This window comes from Delphinus delphis, chromosome 20 (assembly GCF_949987515.2).
Source record: "Delphinus delphis chromosome 20, mDelDel1.2, whole genome shotgun sequence".
Taxonomy (NCBI): Eukaryota; Metazoa; Chordata; class Mammalia; order Artiodactyla; family Delphinidae; genus Delphinus; species Delphinus delphis.
In genome coordinates, this window is record NC_082702.1 from 40,546,504 (window position 1) to 40,572,323 (window position 25,820).

At 53.4% G+C, this 25,820-nt stretch overlaps 1 protein-coding gene across 4 annotated transcripts in view; it reads left to right on the top strand.

The window, feature by feature from the left end:
* The first annotated feature begins 1,263 nt into the window (after positions 1-1,263).
* Positions 1,264-25,820, top strand: part of RIPOR1 (RHO family interacting cell polarization regulator 1) — a 31,146-nt gene continuing 6,589 nt past the window's right edge. For 2 of the 4 annotated variants that reach the window (XM_060000769.1, XM_060000770.1), the window contains exons 1-7: positions 21,891-23,077; positions 23,906-24,032; positions 24,147-24,299; positions 24,469-24,547; positions 25,258-25,281; positions 25,376-25,429; positions 25,573-25,725. In XM_060000769.1, the coding sequence (XP_059856752.1) occupies positions 23,059-23,077; positions 23,906-24,032; positions 24,147-24,299; positions 24,469-24,547; positions 25,258-25,281; positions 25,376-25,429; positions 25,573-25,725 (609 nt within the window). In that variant the 5' untranslated portion in view covers positions 21,891-23,058. Of the gene's footprint in view, positions 1,285-16,251; positions 16,354-21,890; positions 23,078-23,905; positions 24,033-24,146; positions 24,300-24,468; positions 24,548-25,257; positions 25,282-25,375; positions 25,430-25,572; positions 25,726-25,820 lie in introns of those variants that run through there. The other 2 variants (XM_060000772.1, XM_060000771.1) reach the window with 2 other exon arrangements.

The window sequence follows — 25,820 nt, forward strand, 5'->3', positions numbered from 1 at the left end:
ATGAAGGTTGCATCACATCATGAATTTACTAAAGAAACACCTTAAAATGGTTAAATGGTGAATTTTATCTTACGTGAATTTTTTCTCAATAAAAACTGTAATTTAAAAAATGTCAGGCTTCCCTGGTGGCGCAGTGGTTGAGAGTCCGCCTGCCGATGTAGGGGACATGGGTTCGTGCCCCGGTCCGGGAAGATCCCACATGCCACGGAGTGGCTGGGCCCGTGAGCCATGGCCGCTGAGCCTGCGCGTCTGGAGCCTGTGCTCCGCAACGGGAGAGGCCAAACAGTGAGAGGCCCACGTACCACACAAAAAAAAAAAAAAAAAAAAAAAAGTCTCCGTTTGACATTGTCAAATAATCCCTGGGGGACAAAATCACCCCAAGTGAAACCACTGGTGCAGAGAGTACACTGCTGGGTGGGAAGGTTGGTGGGAGGGAGTGGGGCGGGAGAGGGAATGCAGGCCAAAGGATTGGGGAGGGAGATGTCTTGTTTGTAACTTACTTTCAAAGAGCAAATGTGGTAAAATGTTAACCGTTAGTGACACTAGGTGACAGGTGTGTGGGTTGTTCATTTGACTATTCTGTCAGCTTTCTATAGACTAATTTTTTTTCAAAACCAAAAGAAAAGAATTCAATTTGAAATTGTCTGTTTACAACATCCCAGCGGACCCATGACAGGTGCCAACTGTGCAGCCTCCCTTCAGGTACCGTTATCGGAAGTCCCTACATTGGTTGAGTTCCTCACATTCTTCTTGCTCCGAGGGACGACTTTCCTTACCTCACACACCTCTCTCTCTGCTCTCTCTCTCTGTCTTGCTCCCTTGCTTCCTCTCTCTGTCCCTCTTGCCCTATGTCACTCTAAGACTCCCTGAATATTTTGGCCCGTGCTGCACACCATGGAGAGAAAAGCATCCTATGAACCGTCATACACTCAGACTGGTGCTGATGATACGCTCTGTCAATTCCTTTGTGGTGAGTATTCTCTCCTGTGGTAGCTTTAAAACACGGTCACAAAACTCTTTAGCACTTGTTCCATTTAGAGACAGGGGTCTATGACCCCTCTCCTTGAATATGGGCTCTGCAACTACTTAACCAATAAAATATGGTGGAAGTGACACTGTACTAGTTCCCAGATCTAGGCCTTAGAAAACTAGCATCTGCCATTTTCTGTCTCCTTTGAGATACTGCTCTTGGAACCCAGCTGTCACGCTGTGAGGAAGCCCCAGCCAGCCTGTGGAGAGGCACATGTGGAGAGAAGCAGCATACAGCACCAACTTGAAAGCCATGTGAGTGAGTTATCTTGGAAGTGGATTCTCCTACTCCAGCTGTGTGTGTTAGGGGTTAGGGGTGCGGGGTGCAGAGCTGAGCTGTGCCTGCTGAGCTCTGCTCATTTTGTAGATTCGTGAGCAAACTACATGGCTGCTGTGTTTCTAAGTCACTAATTTTTGGAGTGGTTTGTTTGCAGTGATAGATAACTGATGCATCCCCTACTGGGGGGAAGGGCTTGAAAGGCAGGAAGTGGGCCAGCCCTCTAGCCCCATAGCTAGGACCTAGGTCAGCACTTGTTCCTTCAACAAGTTTTTTTTTTTTTTTCTTTTTTTTTTTTTTCGGTATGTGGGCCTCTCACTGTTGTGGCCTCTCCCATTGCGGAGCACAGGCTCCGGACGCGCAGGCTCAGCGGCCATGGCTCACGGGCCCAGCCGCTCCGCGGCACGTGGGATCCTCCCAGACTGGGGCACGAACCTGTGTCCCCTGCATCGGCAGGCGGACTCTCAACCCCTGCGCCACCAGGGAAGCCCCAACAAGTATTTATTGAGTAGTCACCAAGTGCTAGACACTATACCAGGGATTGAGGAGTTAGCAGTGAATGAGGTGGACCTACCCTGCCTGGGGGGCACAGCTCAGGCACAGTAATGAGACAACTATAGCCTCAGCTTGAGAAAGGGGGAGGGAGAACTGTCTTCCTGGGGGAGAGTATTTCTAAGCTGAGACCTGACTCAGGAAAAGGAGTCACCCATGCAGAGAAGCAAGGAAAGGGCAGATGGAACACCATGTGCCAGTTCTGGGTAAGGTTGCCAGATTTGGCAAATAAAAAAAAAATAAAATTAACACCCAGTTAAATTTGAACTTCAGATAAACAATGAATACTTTTTTAGTATATACATATACCCCGTGCAATATTGGGGACATTCTTTTTTTTTCTCTCTCTCTTTTTTGCGGTATGCAGGCCTCTCATTGCTGTGGCCTCTCCCGTTGCAGAGCACGGGCTCCGGACTCGCAGGCCCAGCGGCCATGGCTCACAGGCCCAGCCGCTCCATGGCATGTGGGATCCTCCTGGACCGGGGCACAAACCCACGTCCCCTGCATCGGCAGGTGGACCCTCAACCACTGCGCCACCAGGGAAGCCCGGGGACATTCTTATACTAAAAAGTTATTCATTATTTATTTGAAATTCAAGTTTAACTGGGAGTCGAGGTATTTTATCTGGCAACCCTAGTTCTAAAGCAAAAAAAGACAGAGGAGACAAAGAAACTCTTGATTTCAAGGGACCGTTCAGGAAGCCAGATGTAGCACACAGACAAACAAGGCCTGGCATGAGAGGTAAAGTTGAGCAGGAGCAAGGTCAGAAAAGGTCAGCTTGGGACTTCCCTGGTGGCGCAGTGGTTTAGAATCTGCCTGCCAATGCAGGGGACACGGGTTCAAGCCCTGGTCTGGGAAGATCCCACATGCCACGGAGCAACTAAGCCCGTGCGCCACAACTACTGAGCCTGCGCTCTAAAGCCTGCGAGCTACAACTACTGAGCCCACGTGCCACAACTACTGAAACCCACGTGCCTAGAGCCCATGCTCTGCAACAAAGAGAAGCCAACATAATGAGAAGCCCACGCACCGCATCGAAGAGTAGCCCCCGCTCACTGCAATTAGAGAAAGCCTGTGTGCAGTAACGAAAACCCAACACAGCCAAAAATAAATAAATAAATATTTTTTAAAAATAAAGAAAAATGGACCTTGCCAAGGTCCATTTTGAGTTTCACCCTGAAGCAGTGGGGAGCCATGGGAGGGTTTGCAGCAGGGGAGTGACAGATAGTTTTGTGTTTTAGATATTCCGGGCTACCATGTGAGAGGGATGGGAGCCTGTAGGCAGGGAAACCAGGAGGAGTCTCTTGCCCTGCAGTGCTCATACTCTGCATTGTTACCACAAAGCCATGAGAATGTTGCTGGACTAATCCCCCACTTTATATTTTTCTTTCCTACAATGTAAGTGTTTTAAGCTATAAATTTCTCCCTAATCACTGCCTCAGTATATCCCACAAATTTTGATATGTTTAGTTTTTATTATCACTTCATTCAGAATATTTTCTAATTTCCTGTGAAATGTCTCCTCTGACCTACGGATCCTTTACGTGTGTTGTATGATTTCCAAATGTTTGAGATTTTTCTGTGAATCTCATCGTTATTCATTTTCATTTCCTTCCACCGTGGTCACAGAACATACTTGGCACATTCTTTGAATTTTATGAATATCGTTTGATGGGTGAACATATGGTCTATCATGGTGAAGGTAGCACGTTTGCTGGAAAAGAAAATGAACGCTGCAGCTGTTTAGTGTTCATAAATGTCCGTTACAGTCAGGGTAGTTGACAATGTTCTACTGTTCTTCTATGTATTTCCTTATTATTTAGTCCAGCTATTTTATTCTTTGATGTGTGGGGTATAAAAGTCTTCAATGACTATTATAGATTCGTCTAGTTCTTCCCTTTTCTGTCAGTTTTTTTCTTCAAATATTTTGAAGCTCTGTTACTACATATACACACATGTATGATTATTATGACTTCCCAGTGAATGATTTTATCCATATGGATTTCCCTGTTTAGCTTGGATAACACCCATTCTCTTGAAGTCTACCACGTCTGATATGACTATTGCCACTGCAGCTTTCCTAGGCTCACTGTCAGCTTGGCGTATCTTTATCCATTCTTTACTTTCACCTTATTTATTTCTTTATATTTAAAGTGAGAGTAATTATAGACAGCATATAGTTGGGTCTTACTTTTCTGTTCATCGGAGAATCTCTGCCCTTGACTTGGCATTGTAGTACACGTACATCTAATTATTACTCATATTATTGATACGGTTGATTTAGTTCCATGATTTTACTATTCACTTTCTGTTTTTCCACTGTTTTTGTGCCTCTGTTCCTGTTTGGGTTTTGGAGGAAGAATACAAAATTCTCTTGTATTCTCACTGTTCCATTTATCAGGTGATGTGGAAGGTTGCTAATTTCGCGTGATTTCTAGAACGAGAGTGGACTCTGCAGCAGGTCCAGGCTACAGTATGAGCAGTCCTGCCGCTTATGTCAAACAATCAGGTAGATTCCATCACAGAGAAAGATGCTGTGGGGAGCCTTGGGCAAGCCCCAACAGGAGAGTCACAGGGACTCTCTTCTACAACATTAGAAGAGAAATTGCTGACCTTGGTTATTGACTGAGTTCATGACTGTGGGTCATCATGTGAACATGTGGCTAGACCTGCTTGTCATGAACTGGGTGCTGGCCGGCACACAAAATCATTAGGTTGGCCAGGCCAAGCAGCGAGTCCGTCATTAATTAGATGTTGTATATCCCAGCTCAAGCTTAGGCAGATCCAAATAGTATAAGTAATCTCTATCAACAGGTGGCTCAAATACCAATGGCGCCTAACACTGTTGCACTGATACCTATCGCTCATCACACACCCATGCATCAGGTGGGGTACCCAGCAAACGGCTCATAGAGGGAGAAAGCCCAAGCTTGGTTCAAGGACGTGTTGTTTTGGTGTGAAAGAAACAAACTGAAAATGAACTGCTCTTGCATTGCACCCCCAGCTGTGGGGGGAAATCTTCCCAGTGGAGAAAAGTTTGAGCAGTGCACCTAGACAGAGGTGAAAGCGGGACCTGCTTCACAGGCCTGAGAGCTGTTTAGTCACACAGGGCAACCTGCTCGAAAGGGTCCCACACTTGTTTAATGCCCTGCTGTCACCACCTTGAAATTCATGATCATTCTGAACAAGGTGCTCTACCTTTTTATTTTGCACTGAATCCCATAAAATATGTCCTGGGTAAAAGGTTCCAAGACCAGTGTAGAATAGCAGAATAGGGGACCCACAGTAGATAAGACTACCTTGACTGGTATGTGCCATGATACCCAAGTGTGTGTGTGTGTGTGTGTGTGTGTGTGTGTGTGTGCGTGCGTGTGTGTGTGTGTGTGTGTGCATACAGCCGTATGGTACTTATTAGGTCCTCAAAAATGATGACTGTTGTTACTCTATGTTATTGATGATGACTATGAAGATGATAAGAGTTATTGGACTCCTCCAGCATCGTTTTTCAAACGTTGTTTAACCCTGGTTAATTCACTGTCCACAAGCCATCCTTCTGCTTTGTTGCACTGAAAGGAAAACAATGAAAAAATGCAAAGCATTTTTTATTCAAGCAGTGCCTTTGATAACCCTCCGGATTTTAACACAAATACATACCTAGCCTTTCAAACACCCACTAAGATTTTTGGACACCCTCATTCAACCCCCATCCAACCAGTTGCATCAGCGGTTCCTAAAATCCCACCCCACACCCCTCCCAGCTGCCACAGATTCTCTCAGAATTCACATGGACCGGCACCCACACTCACCCAGGTCATCTGGGTGAGTGTGGGTGATGTCTGTACAATTCCCCACCAGTTCAATGTGAAAACTCCTGCCAGGGACAGCTGATGTGCAAGCTGCAAACTCTATCATTTTCACCTGAAAATTTTTATCACAAATTAGAAATTATGCATGTGTGTGATTTCTAGTGCCTATGAAGGATGTGAAGGCTTGGCATCTTGAAAGGGCATTAGGTACATTCCTGTAGTTTTCTAGATTTCCAGGGAGAGCCAGAGGTTGTGATTATGTGGAAGGTTGGCAAGGAAACAAAGGTGAATCTCTGCCATTGTGGAGTCTGGAGGTTGGGGATCTGAAAACTCTGAAAGCTCTGAAAATGCCTTAAGGTGAGCCCCTGGGGATACAAGGGCCCTGGTTTAAGGAGGGCTGCCTATGTCAAGGGGAAACCCAGCAATTCCACCGCCTCTCGTGATACAACAAATCTGGGGTTTTAGATTTTAAAAAGCCAGGGCCAAGAGAGGATGGGGATGAAGGACGGTGTCACCCGCTCCTTTCACATTTTCTGCAAGAAAGAAATCCTTGTGGAGACGCCTGGCTCAGTAAATGAGTCACTGGCTTTATAAGCCAAGAGAGATTGGAAAGCAGATTCCAGGAAACAAGCAAGGAGGAAGCTTGGGGAAGGTTTTCAGCTTTAGTGTGAAACTGTCAAGTCTCTATGCTCTTGTGGGAACTCAAGGAGAAAAACAACAGTGAGAAAGACTAGAGAAATAGCAAGGGACCAGACAGGGCTCAAGTGAGAGCCTGGGCATTTGGGCAATTTGGAATGACTGATGGAACCAGCTCTGCAAATTATCCAGGCAGTTTCAGAGAGGGAGAAAATACCCCAGTGTTCCAAGGCCTACCGTCATTCCTAATGCAATAGTTGATATTTATGAGCATCCATCAAGTTCCTGTGCTGGGCACTGGGCGTAGAGTAGTCCATGAGGCACCGTGGTCCCTGGTCCTACAGAACTCACAGCCGTTGAGTAAGTCATCATACTTGTGCCAAGTGACAAGGAGGAAGGTTCAGGGGTATGAGCCACTGTGGGAATCCTAGAAGGCTTCTTGACACCTAGGGTAGGATTGTCTAGACACACCGAAGGTCAGGCTAAATTTCAGGCAGAGGCCTGGATCAGAGAGAGCAGGGCTCCTTGGAAGAAATGAATGGCGAGCAGTTTGGGGGACAAAAGCACAAGAAAAGACTGGATGAATCCTTTCACTTCTCTCATTTCGGGTTATTTGCTTGCTTAGGAAATTTAGGGAGGTGCCTCTCCTAAGTGCCAGGCAGCCTATTTGGCACTTTGTTTATTTACAGAGCAATTCAATTCACCAGTGTTTACTGAGCTCCTTGAGCAAGTGAGCTGGCCCAGCCACGGAGCAGGCAGAGGGCACAGCAAGAGCGAAGGCCCAGTGGTGGGACCCCACAAAGAAGTCTCAGGGAAGAGCCAGGAGTCCCTTTGGGGCCGGAGTGGGATGGGGGAGCTGAGGCCTGAGGGAACACCAAGCTGATGTTCGGACCCCAGCCTGGTGGGGAGCAGGTTGAGTCCTGGAGAGACCCTTGCCCTGACAAGCCGAGGCCAGGTGGGGGAGGTCTCTCCTCAGCACATTCTCTTCTGTGTGACGCTGGAGATAATTAACCCAGGGGCCCTAACAGCTGCCACCACCCCCTTCAGGAATCCAAGTCCTCCCTGCATGACTTCTAGGCCACACTCCCGCTGCACAGCTCTGTGGGAGAAAGGAGTCTCATTAAACACTTTCATCAGATGTGCTGGCCTGGAGTCACCAGTCTGCTTTCTGGGACAGCCTCCGCCACCTCTCTGGGCTCCCAAGACCCCAGGCTGATGGCTGCCTTCCCCCCAGGCCAGAGGCCTGCCAACTCTCTGCTGGTCAAAGTCCTTCGGGCCCTCAAGGAGACTTACTCAACTCACAATGGCATCTGGGGGAGCAGGGGAGCCCTGGGAGGGAAGGTAAGAGTCTTGGTTCCCATCCCAGCCTGGCCACTGGTTCACTGGCCTCAGGCATGGCCTTGCTCTCTCTGCAACTTGATGACTTTTGAGATCTAGGACCTCTGAATCTGAGAACCAGGCACAGAGTCAGGTGACTCGACCTAGAGCTAGTCTTGGTGTGGGATCCCTGGAGAGGAGCAGGTGGCCCTTTAGGGAGGGGAGGCAGACAAGGTCTGTAATGTGTGAAGCACAGGGCATTGTGAGAGTGAAGAGGTTACTGACCTGGCCTGGGGTCCAGGGAGGTATCCCAGAGGAAGTGGTGTCTGAGCTGAGACCTAAAGGGTAGGCAGGAGTTACCAGGTGAAGGAAACAGAAAAAAGATGCACAGAACAGCCTGTGCAAAGATATGGAGGCGTGGGAAAGCAGGATGTATTCACGGAACAAAGAAGTTCAGTCTGGCTGAGCTAGGACATCATGGGGAGGAACTGGCCAGAGATGAAGGGCCAGCGGGGAAGTGAGAAGGGACAGGGTTTAATATGCAGAAGCCATCAAGCGGCTCTGTAGAGAATGGACCAGGCCGGGTGAAACCAAGAACACTAAGAGGCCAGAAAGGAGGTGCAGATGGTGCCCTGGCCAAGGGGCAGAGAAGATGGGGCAACTTGATGGCCAAAGAGGTGTCAGGGGAAAGGCCACCCAGACTAACCTGAGAACCTGGGAGGGAGAGCAGTTCTGAGGAGAAGAGATGGGGTCGACTTTATACAGTGAGTTTGGGATGCCCAAGGGTCATCTTAAGTGGGGAAATGGCACAAGAGATGGGGAGCGAAGACTCAAGGCATCACTGTGGGAACAGAAACAAGGCCCTGGAAGCTGTCAGGATGGCCTGGAGAAAAGAATCAAGGATGAGGGAAGGGGACCCAGCACCCTGAGGAGCCCACAGAGGGGCATGAAGAGATATAGCCAGAGAAGCAGCTAGAAATCCAAGAGGAGCAGTCACAGAAGCCAGAGGGAGTTTCAGAAGAGGGGGAAGATCATACGTGTTCAACACACGTGGATCAGGTCAAAGGCGGAGAGGACTGAAAAGTGGAGGGTCAGGGAACTTTTACAAAAAGGCCCAAGTCTGGAGGAGGTTTTAATGGTGGTGGTGGCCTTCCCTGTGACCATGATATGCAACCAGGTCTGAGTGTGAGCAGGACCGCTGCATAGGGCTGAAGAGGCTGTGCACTGCACAGTCCAGTGACTATCCATTCACAAAAATGTGGCTTGGGGTAAGTGGGCACCTCCTGGAGTTTGGAGGTATTTTGTGAAGCCTGTTACTGCAGTGTAGAGACTTCCCACGTGGTGGCGCCAAAGACCAAGACTATGTCTTGGGCTTGGCTGGGGCAGGGGTCAGTTTGAAGATCGTTAGCCTCCAGGTCATTATCCCATGTGTGGAGGGTATTGCCAAATGCCTAGTGACTAGGCCTTTCCCCACCTCGACACCCTGCACATCTCTGTCAGAACAGTTCGCATAGCGGTAGGAACTCAGAAGTAAACTACACACCACACACTGGAGCCTTTGCTAGGGGGCCTGGTGAAAGAGTCCCAGGCAAGCAACTCATCCCAGGATCTGGGAGAGGCACAGATGTCCCTCCCACTTGTTCCTTAGGAGAAGGGAGTCTCAGGAAGGAAGGAAGAATGCCTGGCCCAGCCAGAGAGACACAGTCACCCCACCCCAGCAAGGCCCTGCTCACAGGTGCCCCTGGAGGCCAAAGCTGGATCACCCAGGACAGTGGCAGAGATAGCCCCACCTGGGGGAGAGTCCCCAGGGAAGTCACCTGTCGAGCCTGGCGACTCTGGACTAGAAGCTTAAACCCACCTGGTGCAGGGGCGGGCCTGGTAATGCCTGAATACATAATGGCCACGTATGATACGTTTATTAAAAACCATTCTTTGTATAAGTAAATACAAAGAAGAAAAGAAAGCCACGTGAAATTATGCCCAGAGATGATGGCCACTGCTGGGACAGGCCTCCTGACAGCTCTCCAGGGCAATGGATACAGGTTTGACCGGAGGAGACTCCTGCTACAGGAGCACGGGTGTCTGTTCTGGTGCTTTCCCCCAGTCCTCTGTGTCTGTTGTGTTGAGCACCTTTCCCTATTCAGAGATATAAAACCCTCACTCCCTACTCTGCCTGACCTGACTCTGCCACCTCTCAGACCTTACCTTCTTTCCCTCTATCCTAGCCCACATGACTCAAATACAGCAAGGTCATTCCCACCTCCAAGCTGTTCCCCCTGCCTGGAATACAGTGGTCCCTCGGTACCCTCTGGGGATTGGTTCCAGGACCCCCTCACGGATACCAAAATCTGTAGACGCTCAAGTCCCTGTATCAAATAACGCAGTGCAGTCAGCCCCCGCAGATACAGAGGGTCGACTGTACTCTTTCTCTGTATCATTTCGTGACTGTTTCCTTCTTGACATTCAGGTCTTGGCTTCAAAGTTACTGTCTCAAAGAGGCCTACGCTGACCACCCTGACTAAAGTAGCACCTTAGCCCCATCGCTCCAAATCGCATCACCCTGGTTTGTTTTCTCCACAGCTTTTCCTTCTCTCTGAAGTCATCTTACAGATATGTGAGCTTGGTTATTGTCTGTTTCCTTGGGCTGGAGTGTGAACTCCTTGAGAGCAGAGACCTTGCCTATCTGGTCTGCCTCTGTGTCCCCAGCATCCAGAATGATGCCAGGTGCATAGTAAGATGCTCAATCCATGCCCCACATCCATTTTCAGTGGCCAGGGGTTATCTCAGGGCACACACGAACCTCCTTCACCCTCTGTCTCCCACTGATGGTCACCAGGACTGTGCCATCCCTTTACCTCTGATTGAGCAAGCCAGCAATCAGTGTCCTTAGACACATCTTTTCTTGCCTGGATACCTCTTCCTTTGGGATAAATTTCTTTCTTTTTTTAAAAAATATTTATTTATTTATTTGGCTGCATGGGGTCTTAGTTGCGGCACATGGGCTCCTCAGCTGTGGCATGCATGTGGGATCTAGTTCCCCGACCAGGGACCGAACCCAGGCCCCCTGCATTGGGAGCACAGAGTTTATCCACTGTGCCACCAGGAAAGTCCCTGAGATAAATTTCTTTTACTTTTTTTTAAATTTATTTATCTTTTTAATATAAATTTATTTATTTGTTTTTATTTTTGGCTGTGTTGGGTCTTCGTTGACCTGCACGGGCTTTCTCTAGTTGTGGCGAGCGGGGGCTACTCTTCATTGCGGTGCGCAGACTTCTCATTGTTGTGGCTTCTCTTGTTGCAGAGCACGGGCTCTAATCTCGTGGGCTTCAGTAGTTGTGGCATGCGGGCTCAGTAGTTGTGGCTCGTGGGCTCTAGAGCACAGGCTCAGTAGTTGTGGCGCATGGGCTTAGTTGCTCCACGGCATGTGGGATCTTCCCGGACCAGGGCTCAAACCCGTGTCCCCTGCACTGGCAGGCAGATTCTTAACCACTGCACCACCAGGGAAGCCCTAAATTTCTTGAAGTGGAACTTCAGGGTGAAAAGGAGGGTTTGCACTTGACATCCTGATATATACTGAAAAAACTACTCTTAAATACTCAAACCAGTTCCCATTCTCTACAAAGCATCCACTTACACATCATGTCCATCACTGCCAATCTCAGAGGGCAAAAAAAAGTCTCTTGTTTACATTTGCATTGTGTTGATTATTAATGAGACAGAGTACCTCTTAAAAGTGCAATTTTCGTGAGTGAATGGATGAGTGCAGTTAAAGCATCAGAAAAGAGAAGTGGCTACAGGAACCGCAAGGTGAGAGTGCTAAAGCCAAGACTTAAACGCGGGCAGCATCCCTGGCCCTTGCCCTTTGACACACACATTGGGCAGTAGAGGCCAGGCTGGGACTGGAGGCAGGTGGAGGTGGTGGCAGGTCCCGGCACACCCACAGACCCACACTTAGCCCCCTTCAAGCCTGCATCGGCCCCCACCACCCACTGAAGTGCCCTAGCGGAGCACAGTGCCCTGGTCCCTCTCACATTTGATCTCTTGGTAAGCCAGTTGACCATCATCGCCTCAAAAAGCTGTCTCTAGCCTGGATACCTCTTTCCTCTACCCACATGTCCACCTGCCTTCAGGACAGCTCCTCCTGGATGGATAGTCCCCAGACCCCTCAGATGCCACCTGCCGAAAGTGACCATATCACCTTCCCCTAACCTGATCCTCCAGGCCTCTCCACATCACTGAAAAACACCCGTCACCCAGGCCCGAAACTCTGGCATGATCTGGGATGCTTGCCTCTCTAGACCTCACATCCCATCGGTCACCCAGCCGTCCATTTTGCCTCCTGAACATCTCTTGAATGTTTCCATCTCTACTGCCTCAACTCTGGCGCAGGCCACCATGACCTTGGCCGGGAAATGATAGCTGCCTCTACCTGCCCCCCTCCAAGCACTGCCTCAATGACCTTTGCAAAGCACAGATATGGCCACAGAATTCCCCAGCTTAAAGCCCAGGCTCCCCATCACCCTCCATGCTCCTTAGCCAGTTCCCAAAGCCCCTCGTGGCTGACCTCATCCCCAACACATACACAATTCTCCCACCACATTAAGCTTCTGCTCCCCGCCAGCAAAGGAGGCTGCTCCTCCCTCCTGTACCTTGAACTCTGCTGTGCTCTCTGCCCCAGATGCTCCTCTAAAGACCTACCCCCTGCCTGCCTACGGAGCCTCAACAACTTGCCCCATTCCTACAAAGCCCTTCCTAACCAGGACACACCTTCTCTCACACACATAAATGTGCACACAGACACAATCACAGTCGCACATTCACACTGGTGACATAAGAGGTGTAGAGACTCAGGGATGACCTGCCCTAATTGACAGTGAGTCCCCAAGCGCAGGGACTGGGTAGCCTCACCTCTGTCCACCCTTCTGGAACCCCCAGGGCCGAGCACACACCAGGCTCCACGAAAGCTTGCTGAATATCTGGCAAATGAATGAATGAATGTGTACATCCTATCTGAGGCATGTGAGCACAGGTGCAGTAAGGGGCAGACTTTATTCTGTCCCGTCACAGGAAGCTGGGGGGTGACATTGCACACCAGAGAGCTGTAGCCATGGGGGCTGTGGGGTGGGGCGAGGGAAGCTTCTGTTTTTCTGCGTTTTGGGACTTGAACTGCGTTACTTTCAAAAGTGGAACTAGCTGCACCATGTGTGAGGAACTGGAGTTCACTATGGTTCTCAGCACCCTCTGCCATCTATTAGAGGGATTTTTTTTCCTCAGGCCAGAGCCCATCCCTTCAGGAATGTGAACTGCTCAAAGGTAGAAATGGTGATGATTCGGTGCTCTGCCCTAGCTCCCAGCCAGCACCAGCAGAGCGAATACTCAGGGAATGATGCCTGACTCAGACAGAGCCAAACTAATTAGGATTCGGTGAGCGGAATTGGAGCTCAGATGCTGCCCCTTCTTCTGATCATGGAAAGGCCCTGCCTTCCCTGAGCCTCAGATGGCACCTCTGTGAAATGGGTGTCAGCTGTGTCCTTCCTCCCCTGGCTCACTGGTTGCTGTGGAGAGGCCTGGCAGGCCTCTAGCACCCCATGATCCTCGGAGGCTGTCACTCCCTCAAGGCCCCTGAACAGGGGGAGAGGGCCAGGTGAAGCCTCAGGTGTCCCGTCTGCTCACTGCAGCCCCATCCATGCCTGGCCCTGATGGAAAAAGGATGGGGAACCAGGAGTGGTCACAGACAAGGACAATAGGCAGTGATGGGTACTCAGAAGGGGTGAGTGGGAAGCCAGAGGACACAGGTTTCTTGGAGGAGGTGACATTTGAGCTCTTTTCCAAGTGGATAAGGGAGAGGAGCATCCCAGGCAGAAAGGAGGCTGGGAGAAGAGACAGAGGCCAGAGAGTAGGGGCCATGTCCAGGGATCCGCAGGGAGGCTGGTGTAGTGGAAACAGAGCAGGAAGGGCTGGCAGGACAGGTGGGAGATGAGGAGGTGAGGTCATCTAAGGCCAGATCTCCTGGGTCTTGGAGGCCTCACTACAGAGTCTGGACGTATCCTGAGGGCATTGGGGAACCAATATGAACTGACTTATGATTTATTTTGGTTTTTTTGGGCTTTTTTGCGGTATGCGGGCCTCTCACCATTGTGGCCTCTCCCGTTGCGGAGCACAGGCTCCTGATGCGCAGGCTCAGCAGCCATGGCTCAGGGGCCCAGCCGCTCCGTGGCATGTGGGATCTTCCCGGACCGGGGCACAAACCCGTGTTCCCCACATCAGCACGCGGACCCTCAACCACCGCGCCACCAGGGAAGCCTTGACTTATGATTTAAAAGATCACTTGAGGGAATTCCCTGGCGGTCCAGTAGTTAGGACTCCATGCTTCCACTGCAAGGAGCCCAGGTTTGATCCCTGGTTGGAGAGCTAATATCCCACAAGCCACAAGATGTAGCCAAAAAAACCCCAAAAAGATCACTTGAGCTGTTGGGTGGACAACAACTGTAGGGTACAAAGGAGGCAGCAGGGAGGCCAGAAAAGACGGTGGCCCAGACCTGGGTACCAGCTGTGACAATGCAGAGATGTGGCCAGACGCTGGACAGAGAGACTGATTGACTGTGACGAGCAAGGGCGTTATCTATTACAATTGGGAATTTTCTGGAAGTGGAATTCCAGAATTCCAGGCCAAGAAAGAGTTCCTCAGACAGTAACCTGGTGAGTCCCCACAATCACCGCTGCCTCATCAGAGTCTCAAGCAATGGCACAGGGACAACTTTGTGCCACTGCCACCCCAGGGGCCAGCATGCTGCCCAGCCCTGAATGGTTAGTGGGTGTTTGTTGAGTGAATTAATAAACAACAGAGTTCTAATAGTGGGAGGTGAGATGCAGGGAGGGAACGAATCTGAAACATGTTAAGGAGGTAGAATCTACAGGACTAGGAGGCTGAATTAAGGTAGGGGTAGAGAGGGGGACGTCCAGGGTTCATGCATTTACTCATTCATTCAATGTCTCATTTGATAAATATTTCTTGAATTCCCACTATGAGCCAGGGACAGTGGTGATGAGGACATCTGTGGCCCCTGCCCCCACAGAGCTTAGAGACTCACAGTGAGGCAGGCTTAGGCGCGTGAGCACACACGGGCACACATGCTACCTGGTGGTGATGGGTGACATGAAGGCATGAGTCCATAGGACATGGGGACAGAGAGTACCAAGGAGAGGCTGTCTTCAGAGAAGGTGGTCAGAGGATGCCTTGCTGAGGAGATGACTTTCCAGGTGGGCAGGGTCCAATTGGTGCCAGTTTTGAGAGCTCCAGATAGGCCCAGCCTCACTCGGGTGGGAGCCTAGGTGGACAGTGGTGCTTTGCAGAGATGAGAACAAAGGTGGTGAAGGTCATGAGATCTGGTGGGTCATCAGGGGCTCTGGAACAGGAGAGGGCTCTGGGCACAGGGGAAGGCTCAGGATGTTCAGCAGTGGACGGATGAAGTCCTGAGACTGGATGATATTTTAGGGTGGGGGCAAACAGAAAGAAGAACCCAGTCTCTGTAAGCAATCCCCAGGTCTACTGCCTACAGAAAAGGGGGTGCTGTAAAGGAAGGCAAAGAGGAGGGGCTGGAGAGGGGGAGAACTGGGAGAGGGTGAGGTGTGTCTCTGGTAAGAGCTAGCGAGGGAGAGGATGTCAGTGCCCCCTGCTACCTCTAAAGGTGACAGACTACAGAGTGAAGCCTGAAGGGTGGGGTTGGAGAGGACCGGTGTTGTCTATTGATGGCAGGAGTGGGGGAGTGGAGCTGGCCCTTTTACCCCAGTGTGAGGTCAGCTATCAGCTCCACCGTAACCCACTCCAGGGGAGAGCCAGGATTCTAGCCCCTCATTGGAAAAGACTGGGTTCTGGCCCGCTTGGACAACATGTACCCAGACCTTGCCAGGGTCCTCACCCATGCTTCCAGAGCAAGGCCCGAGACTCCGCAGATACCAGTACCCAGTGAGTGGTGACTGCGTGGCCTGGCTAAGAGCTCAGACTTACCGGTGTCAGATGGTGGCAGGAAGGACAGCCTGCCCCCACAGCAGGGAAACTGAGGCCGGCGGACGGGCAGGGCTCAGGGGCAGCGTCCAGACCCAGAAGGTGTCTGATGAGTAGCCTTCAGGCCTTCCTGTTCCCCTCTCTGAAACTGGCCCTGATCCTTTCCTCCAACCAACTCAACCCAGCAGTGGTCTCTCCAGGACCTGTTTCACATATGGGGGCCTGAAAGGTCTCTAGAGCCCACGGAATTCAAGGAGGGAGCAGGCAGGCGAGGCTCTCCGGTGCACCGGTTTTAGGGTCTGCATGGGAAGGAATGGTTCCTTCCTGCCTTTGCTAATGGTTCTCCGAAGTCGCCCTATTCCGCATATGTATCCGGATCCCGAGCAATGAGAACTCCCACCGCCCGCGTGTTGTCCAGGGTTCCCCCCCACCCCGCCCTGTCCTGCCTCGCCCCGCCCCGTCAAGCCGGTGGACGCAGCCAGCCACCGGCCTGCCCCGTTAGCCTAGAGGGCGGAGCGAGCCGTGAGCGCCTCCAGGGGTGCGGGAGCCGCGGGAGCGCAGGGGGTGGGGCCCAGCTGGCCAGGGGAGGAGCGGGGCGTCTGGGCTGCAGGCGGCGGAGCAAAGGGAGGGGCGGGCAGCAGCGGCGGTGACCGCGGCAGCTGCGGCGCGACCTAGCCGGGCAGCGACCAGTGCACGGAGAGTGCGAAGTCCGCGCAGCCCAGCGCAGCCATGTGAGTGTCCCCGCCGTTTCCGGGGGCCGCGGGCAGGGCGGGGGTCGGGTGCGGCGGTTCTGGTGCCTCCCCCCGCCTGGGGAGTCCCAGATCTGCTGCCCCGGCTGAGGCCCTGTCCCGTATCGCGCCATCCCCGGGACCCAGGCCTCGCGGTGTCGTTCCTCCCCTCCTCTCGGGCGCGGAGGACGCCCACAAAAGCCGCCGCCTCTGGGCCTGCCGCACCCGGCGCTGCCTCCTTCCCTCCCACGGCAAGGCCCAGGCGGCCTGTGCCCCGGGGCTCTGGGGTGGGCCAGGCCTGAGGGTGGGCCCTTGGCGCCAGCCTGGGCCCTGGCACGGACGCTCATCGGGAGCCCCACTGCCCTCGCCGCAGGAGAGACTGAGCTGGGAATGGGGAGAGGGCGACGAGGGGTGCAGGCCCGCCTCCGAGATGAGCTAATCTCTCTGGCCTCACCGGCTGGCCTAAGCCGCTTTGGGCCCCGACCCGAGGTGGCCGATCCGGCCTTGGGCTGGGCTCTTCGCCCAAATCTGGCGCGGCCCAGGCCGGAGAGGATAGCCCCGGCGCCGTAGGGGAACAGACCCTGTACCTGGAAATGAGAGGCTGGTGTGGGAATTCTGCAAGCAGCCAGGCCTGGGCAGCCTGCAGAACCAGTTTGGGTAAGGGGCTGCTCACCAGGGCAAGGGGTCTGGGTAAGCCTGGCTTCAGCACCCTGTGTTCTCCTCTCCCCGTTAGGCCTGAGTCCAGCCTCCAAGACTGACCCATCTCAGCCAGTTCTGGGTTGCTTCTAATATATGTCCAGGCTGGCTGGCCGAGCACCTACTGTGTGCAGTCCAGTGTAACAATACGGTGGGCCATCTGTGGGGCTTGCCCTGGGCCTGCATCGCTCAGTGCCGGCACAGCCTTCTGAGGAGGGTTACCAGACGATCTGGCAAGTGCAGAAACTGGCCCAGAGAGGTTAAGTAATATTCTGAAGGTCACACAGCTGGTTTGGAGAGAGGTGGGAATTAGACCCAGATTTGAATTCTTGCCACTGCACTATCTGCTTCCCCGGCATGGAGGGTAGCGGCGGGGATGGGTGGGCGGGGAGAGAGATGAGAATTGGAGAGTGAGGTACAAAACCTCTCTGTCAAAAACAATAAACAAACAAAAACAACCCAACAAAAAAAACCTCTCTGTCCTGGGTCCTGTGGGGCAGCAGCTGCAGAGGGGTACCTGGAAATGGGTGGGGATGAGGGGAGCACACAGGGCGCTGGGCTGGGCCCTCCCCGGGTGGAAAAGCTGGCGGGGAGGACGCGGCTGAGTCACTGCGGGCCCCTCGCTGCAGCTCGGACTAGCGCCTCTGCCAGGCCCGGCCCGGGGGAGGCCACAAGGCTTCCAGTGCGCCGCCGTCCGGGAATGTGACCAGCTGACCAGGGAGGGGGCCGGCAGGAAGTGAGGCCACCCGGCCGCCTCCGCCCGGTTCCGGGGTGGGGGGCCCCAGGCCGCACCGCGCCCCCCTCCCTCCCTGCTCCCGCAGCTGCGGCATGATGTCAGCAGCCGGGTTTGGGGCAGTTGCCATGGAGACAGGGGCAGGCTCAGGAGGGACCCCATTCTTCCTTGAAGCCGCCCCTTGCCCGGGTTATTTTTAGCGTCTGTTTACCTCAGTCCTGGGCAGCCCTGCGGTGGGGCGGGGCCGGACCGGAGACTCCCGGGAAAGCGGCTGGCCTGGCATACCACTGAGCTGGGCCGCACAGGTGGCGGGACCTCCTGACCCACGCAAGTGCACCAGTTTTGGCGTGTAGAGGGTATTAGAGGCCGCGGGATCTGGGGCCACGCAAGCGGGCAGAGTTCCATTCCTAGCTGCCCTGAGCTGGCTATGCTGCAGGCCCCATCACCCTTGAGACCTGGGTTCTTTCCCATGTCCAGAACAGACTTCAGGGCTGCCATAAGTCCAGATAATCCCCTGGCTCTTATCAGCCAGCCCCCACCAACACCAGTTGAGGTGGCCCCTCTCCCTTAGCTCAAGGGGTTCAGCTCTTTCCCTTCCCCCACCCCCAGCAGGGGAGATCCTGCCTATTCACCCCCTGGAATTGTCACTTAGATTGATATTCTAATGGTCATTTAGACCAACAGTTATACATCCTGGTCCCTGTGGCAGAAGCCCAGAGAAAGAAAATTGATGGGACACTCAGCCTACTCTGAGTCCAGCCCACCTACTCAGTTCCAGAATCCCAGGGAACCCCCACCCAGCCCCATTCTCAGAGGGCAGAAGCCCACCTGCTGATACAATCAGAAAGGAAGGAAGGGAAAAGGAAATTGTCTATGAGGTAGAGGAGTTGGGGTAGATAGAGACTTGAAATCTACCCCTCCAGCAGCTCAGGATCTACCTGTATCTGGGCAACCCAGTTCAGTCAGCCCCCAACTCATAATCAGCTCCTGCCTTCCTTCATTGCTTTGGTGCAGGGCGCAGAGGGTACAGCAGTGAGCAAAGCAGACAGGCCTCAGCCCCCAGAGTTCACAATCTGGTTGGAAGACAGACCCTAAAGGGGAACTGACAACTGAGTTATGTGGCCTCAGGGATCAGAGAGAGGAAACTATGAGGCACCTTAAAGGGGGACCCAATCCAAGGCAGGCTTCTTTGAGGAAGAAGTAGTAGGGTAAGACTTGAAAAAAGAGAGGGAGCTGGTCAGGCTGAGAGTAGTGGGAAGAGGATATAGGATCAATGAGAGCTGCTGCTTAAATGCTGAAGAGCCTACAGGCATGGGGAGAATTCACAGTATCTGGAACAGAACAATCATGGGGGGAACAGAGGGGAGGAGGAAGGTATATGAGGGAAGGGACAGAGCCTGAAGGTCTTGTGGGTCATGATAGAGAGTCTGGACTTTATCCTTGGGGTAGAGGAATGCCCATGGATGTTTCACAAGAGTTAGAATAGAGGGAAGTTAAAGATTTAGAGTCCTGGGGTTTGAATCCTGGCCCTACCACTTAACAGCTGTGTAATCTTGGGCAGATTAATAATTGTTAATAACATCAGTTAACATTTGTTGTGTGTTTACAGTGAGGTACTGTGTCCACCCCAACTTCTGTACTCCACATACAATTCTCCCTTCCCCGAACACTCCCAGTAGAGGAAGTATCTCATTTCATCATCCCAACAGCCCTGTGAGATAGTTGTTATTATTATTGTTGTTATCCTCATTTAACAGATGGATACCTGCAGCCCCAAAAGGTTAAGAAATGTCTCGCCCAAAGTCACACAGCCAGTTAGCCTCAGGTTTCTCACCTGTGAAGTGGGACTAATAGGACACACCCCGTAGGTTTGTTGCCAGAATTAAATGAGATGATGTTTGTTAATTAAGCACAGTGCTTGGCATAGAAATCACTTGATAAAGGACAGTTTTTAGCATTGTCAGGTGACTGGAATTTCAAGAGGGGCAATGCTGTTGTTGAATAGATCATTGTGGGTTAGCATGGAGACAGGGAACCCATTAGGAAGCTGCTGTAGGGTTCTAGGTGAGAATTGGTGATGGCTTGGCCTTGAGTTCTAGCTATAGGGGTGGAGGTGAGGGGGCAGATTCCAGAGACGGCAGGAGTTGGGTGGCTGAGTAGATGTGGGGGTAGCAGAGGCTGAGGGATCCATGATGATTCCTAGTTTCTGTCTTGAACAACTGGATAAATAGATGGTGGGGCTGTTGGGGAGAGGTTAAGACTGGGGAGAGTCAGGTTTGAGGAGGAAAGTGGTGACTTTAGTTTGGGGCCTTCAAACTTAGCACATCCCTAATAACCCACTCCACATTGTCACTCAGCTTCCAGGAGGTATCCAGCTGGATAAACAGGCCTGGTGCTCAGAAGAACGGTTTGGGCAAGGAAGAGACATGGAAGCTGGCAAGCTTTAGATGGCATTAAGCTGTGGGAGATGTACCCAGCCCATGAGTGGGGAGGATGAGGCCCATTCAGGGATGGGGAGAAAGGCAGATCCTCTGGGAAAATAATAATGTGCAGCCAGAGCGATAGGTGGAAAGCCAGAGGCACGTTGTCTCTTGAAATCCAAGACAAGGAAAGGCTCAAGGAAGAGGAAGAGAACTACACAGTGAAAAGCTTTGCTGAGATCAAGCAGGATAAGGACCAAACATTGGACACTGGATTCAGCAATGGGGAAGTCACTGGTGACCTTGTCCAGACCAGTCAGGGGAGTACTGGGTATAGAAGCTGTACCAAGATAGGAAGAAGAGTGGGTGGGTTTGGAGAGGAAATGGAGGTAGACACCTCTTCAAGAAACTTGGCTCTAAAAGAGCCAAATAGGGTGAGGGGTAGGGTAGCTAGAAAGAGGCTGGGAGTCCACAGAGGGGTCATTTTTTTTTGTAGTTATTTATTTAAAGTTAACTTTATACTGAAATATAATATTCACACAGAAAGGGTACATGTCCTAACTGTACAGCTCAGAAGACATTTTCACAAAGGAACACACCCATATAGGATCAGGAAATACAACCCAGATTAGGAAACAGAACATAATCAGTACCCTGTCAGCCCCCTTGCGCTCCCTTCCAGTCACTACTCCCCAGGGGTAGTGTCACTACTATTAATAGTCACTACTATTCTGACTTCTGTCACCATAGATTAAGTTTAACTGTTTTTGAACTTTATATCAAGGAACTCAAACATATATTCTCTTTTGTGGTCTTGTTTTTTTCACTCAACATTATGTCTGTAGGATTCATCCACATCGTTGCATGTGGTTGTCTATTGTCCATTCTTTTTGTTGTATAGCATTCCATTATCTACTGATGGGCATTTGGATGGTTTCCAAGGTTGTTTTCATCTTCTATGTGGGAGTGACTTGAGCTTGTTTGAGGCTTGTGGAGAAAGTTTGAAACACTCATCTTCCATGGAAAGGGAGAGAGATGGCTAAGGTCACACATGAGGATTTCCCGCATGGGAAACAAAAGCCTGGCTGAGGTTGAGATTTGCTCTTTTCCAGCCCAGCTGCTGTGCCAAGACCTCTGGCAGCTCCCGCCAGCCTGTGCACAGGTGCAGAGAAGGCAGGGGGTTAGGTTGCCCAGGGTTGGTTTCTGCCAGGTAATAGAGAAGCCCAGGGTGCTGGGGATATTGGTAGCAGGCGAGCAAGCTGGAGTGGTGGCTGCAGATCCAGGCTGGTGAGAAGGGTGTGCAAGGAAGGTAGAGAAGAGAAGGTAGGAGGGAACTGGCAGACAGAAAGGAAGCAGAGGCGGATTGTGAGCTCCGTGCAGGGCAATGTCTGTGCAATTCCAGCTGTTATCTCCAGAGACTTGCATAGGGTTGTCACTTGGTAAATAGTTGAATAAATGAGCTGAGGTCTCAAGAGGTCACAGGTAGAAGGCAGGTGAGGTGGGGGTGATGGAGATGTGGTTCTGATTTAGGACAGGGTCATTCCAGAGCCAGGTGATGAGACTGAGGTGTTCCCATGGAGGGTGGCTGCACGGAGCAGAGAGGCCAGTGTTGGGTGGGCAATCCATGGGAATGCATAGCTGCCAGCATAGGGTGCACAGCATCCAGTCTTCAAGGAGGGAGGGGGAGAGAGCATTTCTCAAACTAGGATCCTTGGACATCTTGCATCTGAATCTGTAGGGGGGTGGTGGGCTGGTTGGAAATGCAGACCCCTGGGCCCACCCCAGCCTCTTGGGGAAAAAGTAAGCCCAGTGCAGCAGAATTGAGCATCAAGGAGCAAGAGTGTTTATGGGGTGGGGGAGCACCCAGGCCATCTGAGAGGATGAGATGCTCAATGGACCCTGAGTATGGTGGCCTTTATCCAGGCTAGAGTTGGATAGGGATAGTCAATAAAGAGATACTGGGGGCAAGAAAGGGCCAACAGCAAGGGGATTCAGCCCATGTGAGGTGGGGACCAGAAGGATGGGGCCTCTGCCCTAGGATGCAGCTTCTGCCAGAGAGAAGGCCCTGATTGGGGAATGGGACCGGATCCTCTATCCTGTGGCCTGGGGGTAGAGAGGGTGTCCAGACTGAGCATCCCCTCTGAGGGTGGAGGGATGGGGGTGGTGCAGGGTGCTATGGGACTCTCTGCACCCAGTTGCTTCTCTTCCTTCTCTCGGTGGCAACACATAATATGGGGTTGATCCAGTCCCCCACTTTTAGCTCCTTCTCAGCCTCCAAACCCCCTCATGCTCAGTGCTTCTCTGCCGTCCTTTGGCACAGCCCCTACAGTTAGCACCCCCAGCCCTTCCTTCTACTCTCTCAGCCCCTGCTCTCTAGCCTTCACACACTCAGAACCCCAACTCTCAGCCCTCTGTCCAGCTCTCTCTCAGCACTCCTCAACAGCCACACTGTGAGCCCCCTGTGCTAACTGCACCCAATTCAGCCCCACACGGTGTTCTCACTCTGTTTATCCCTCCATATTCACCGCCGCCCTCGACTCCCTTTACCCACACTCCTGACCCAGCCGAGAAGACCCCTGTCAGTCCCCTGCCTGTGGGGAACCTCCAGTCACCCCTCCCAGAGGCTGGGAGGGGGGCCAAGGGCCAGGTGCCCCCGTGGTCCGGCGGGTCCCGCCCCATCCCGGCGGGCTGAGTCAGGCGGCAGGAACTGGGCGGGGGGCGGCGCCAGGAGGAGCTGAAGCAGGAGCCAGAGTCGCTGGGAGCGAACGCGGAGCCCAGCCCGGCCGGCACCGAGTGGCCCTGGGCCGGCGGGGACACGGGGGCCAAGCACGGAGCTTGGAGGGCTGTCCCGGACTTACCATGAACTCCAAGAAGAGAGGTAGGACCTGGTCCGGGGCTGCGGAGGCTCCGGGGCTGGTCCCAGGGGGCTGCGGGCCGCGTTCTGTGGGCCTGGGGCGCGTGTTTCGCCGGAGCGGTGTGGGGGTCTACGGAGGATCTCTTCCTGCTAAGGTCACGGGCAAAGGCTGCTGTCTGTGACTCAGTTTCCCGGTTGGAGTCTCAGGAAAGTGGAGGGGGCGGGGCACTTCTCGGCACTGCCCCCCAACCTGGGAATCCCCCGGCTCTGGGCACCGGGAGGGCTCTGGCGTCTGGGCGCCTCGGAGCGGGTGGGGGCTGGAGGGGAGCAGCTTCCGCAGGGCGGCCGGTGTGGGGAGCCCAACCTGCACAGGCCGGGCCTGCCAGGCAGCTCCGCTGGGCTCAAAGCACGCACCCCGCCCCGCCCCGTGACCTCCTACGGCCTCTCGGGGTGTGGGCGTGGGAGCTCCTGGTCCACTTGGGGGGAGGAGGTCAGGGCAGGGCTGGGGAGCCCGCCCCACCCCCGGGTAAACAGGCGCTTCCGCACATTCTTTGCGCGCCCCTCCCCTTTCCTGCCCCTTCCCAGCCCGGGGAGGGTCCCAGTGCGACCCCCCTTCCTGCCCCGCGCGGCAGGCGGAGCCTGCACCTCTGCAGGAAGTGGGGGCGTAGCCGAGGCCACGCTGAGTCCGACACCGAGTCACCCGCGGCCGCCCTGTCATAAGCACCAGGGCTGCTGGGGTTCGGACTCCAGCCTCAGGCCGTGGACGGCAGGACTGAGATACAGAGTCGGGGCCGCGGGGAGGGGGCTTCAAGGGCCTGATTGGCGCTGTACACCCTCACTCGCCACCCCCAGGGAGCCCCGCGCGGACTCATTCCATGATGTCCCTGTCGGTGCGGCCGCAGCGCCGCCTGCTCAGCGCCCGGGTCAATAGGAGCCAGTCCTTCGCAGGCGTCCTCGGCAGCCAGGAGCGGGGGCCCAGGTACGCGGCAGAGGGGGGCTTATGGGGTCAAGAGAGTCTGACCGGGTTGGAGTGTGCAAGTGAGGGCTTGGGGAATGACTTCTTGCCCCTTCCTGAGTGCAGTCTCTTCTTCAGGAGCTTCCCAGCCTTCAGTCCCCCGGGGCCCCCACGGAAGCCCCCAGCGCTCTCCCGAGTGTCCAAGATGTTTTCAGTGGCGCACCCGGCCCCCAAGGTCCCACAGCCTGAGCGGCTGGACCTGGTGTACACGACGCTCAAGCGAGGCCTGACGTAAGCAGTGCCCTCCCAATGCCTTGTCCCATGATCCCTCCCTAAGTCCTCATTCCCTTTCTGCTAGTAGGAACCTTCCCCAGCCTCACACCCTCTCCTCACTGCCTGTTCCCTGGGCAGGTAGAAGCTGGAGAGGTAAGATAACTCTTGTGGTCACTCCTTTCCCCAGGGCCTATTTGGAAGTGCACCAGCAGGAGCAGGAGAAACTCCAAAGACAGATAAGGGAGTCCAAGAGGAATTCTCGCCTGGTAAGTGAAGGGTTGGCATCCCGTATGCCCAGGATTAATATGCTCTTTGCTCTTGTGGTGTGGGGGACTGGGCAGCACCAGCCCTGGGTGACATCAGAGCTGTTTTCTGGGGTGATTTGGTCCAGGTGTGACTAGAAAAGGGGGTATCAGGGAAGGCTGGGGAGGTTCCTCTCCTCAGCTTTCCCAGGCTGCATGTACTTTGCCTGGGACCCAGTGCCTGTCCATGGGAGCTTCCAGTGGGTTGGGTCAAACCCCACAGACGTGGACAGCAGAAGATTATGTTGTAGTGGTACTGAGGGAGAGCCATGGTTCTTCCTGGGGAAGAGGTCAGGGCTTCCCAGAGGAAGAAACATTTCTGCTGGGTCTTGAAGCATGAACAGGAGTTCCCTGGTAGAGGGAACCATGCATGAGGAGGCACAGAGCTCTCTTCCTAGGGGTTGTAGAAAAGGCAGTGGGCCAGGGGAGGGATCCCATGGAAGAGGTGGGGGGAAGAGTACTAGAGGGGCCTTGGGGACCAAATCTATGACACCAGCAAAGACCAGGCACGTGGGAAGGTAGGTCAGTCCCTGCTTTGACTGGAATGGCTGTGGACTGTGGTGTGAGAGGGAGGAAGGCTGTGATGAAAAGGAGCTAGGTAGGTCTGGGTGAGCAACTGCCCCTGCTGGAGTACTTCCCCTACCTCCTAATGCCCCCCTCATCTCTCCCCGCAGGGCTTCCTGTATGACTTAGACAAGGTGAGTGTATAGAGAATGGTGTTGAAAGAGGTTGGCTCAGGGGGAGGTAAAGGGCCCTGGGCCTCAGGCTTCTCCTAACGCACCTCTCCCCCAGCAAGTCAAGTCCATTGAACGCTTCCTACGACGGCTGGAGTTCCACGCCAGCAAGGTACTTGTGCAGCATGCGTGTGTGCTTGCAGCGTGGGGTGGGGGATTGGGTATCACAGGGAGATGGGATGATGCTAGGCCCTGGGTGAGCAACCCCAGTAGTGAGTCTCAATCCCCCCTCTGCCACCCCACTCATCTGTCCAGATCGACGAGCTGTACGAGGCATACTGTGTCCAGCGGCGTCTTCGGGATGGCGCCTACAACATGGTCCGTGCCTACAGCACCGGCTCCCCAGGGAGCCGTGAGGCCCGGGACAGCCTGGCCGAGGCTACTCGGGGGCATCGGGAGTACACAGAGGTGAGGGATGTGTGCCTGTGAGGCAGAGGCACAGAGTGTGGCAGAGCTGGTGAGAGGGGACTGGTTCTTGACCTCCTCCTGTCCCTGCCCATCCC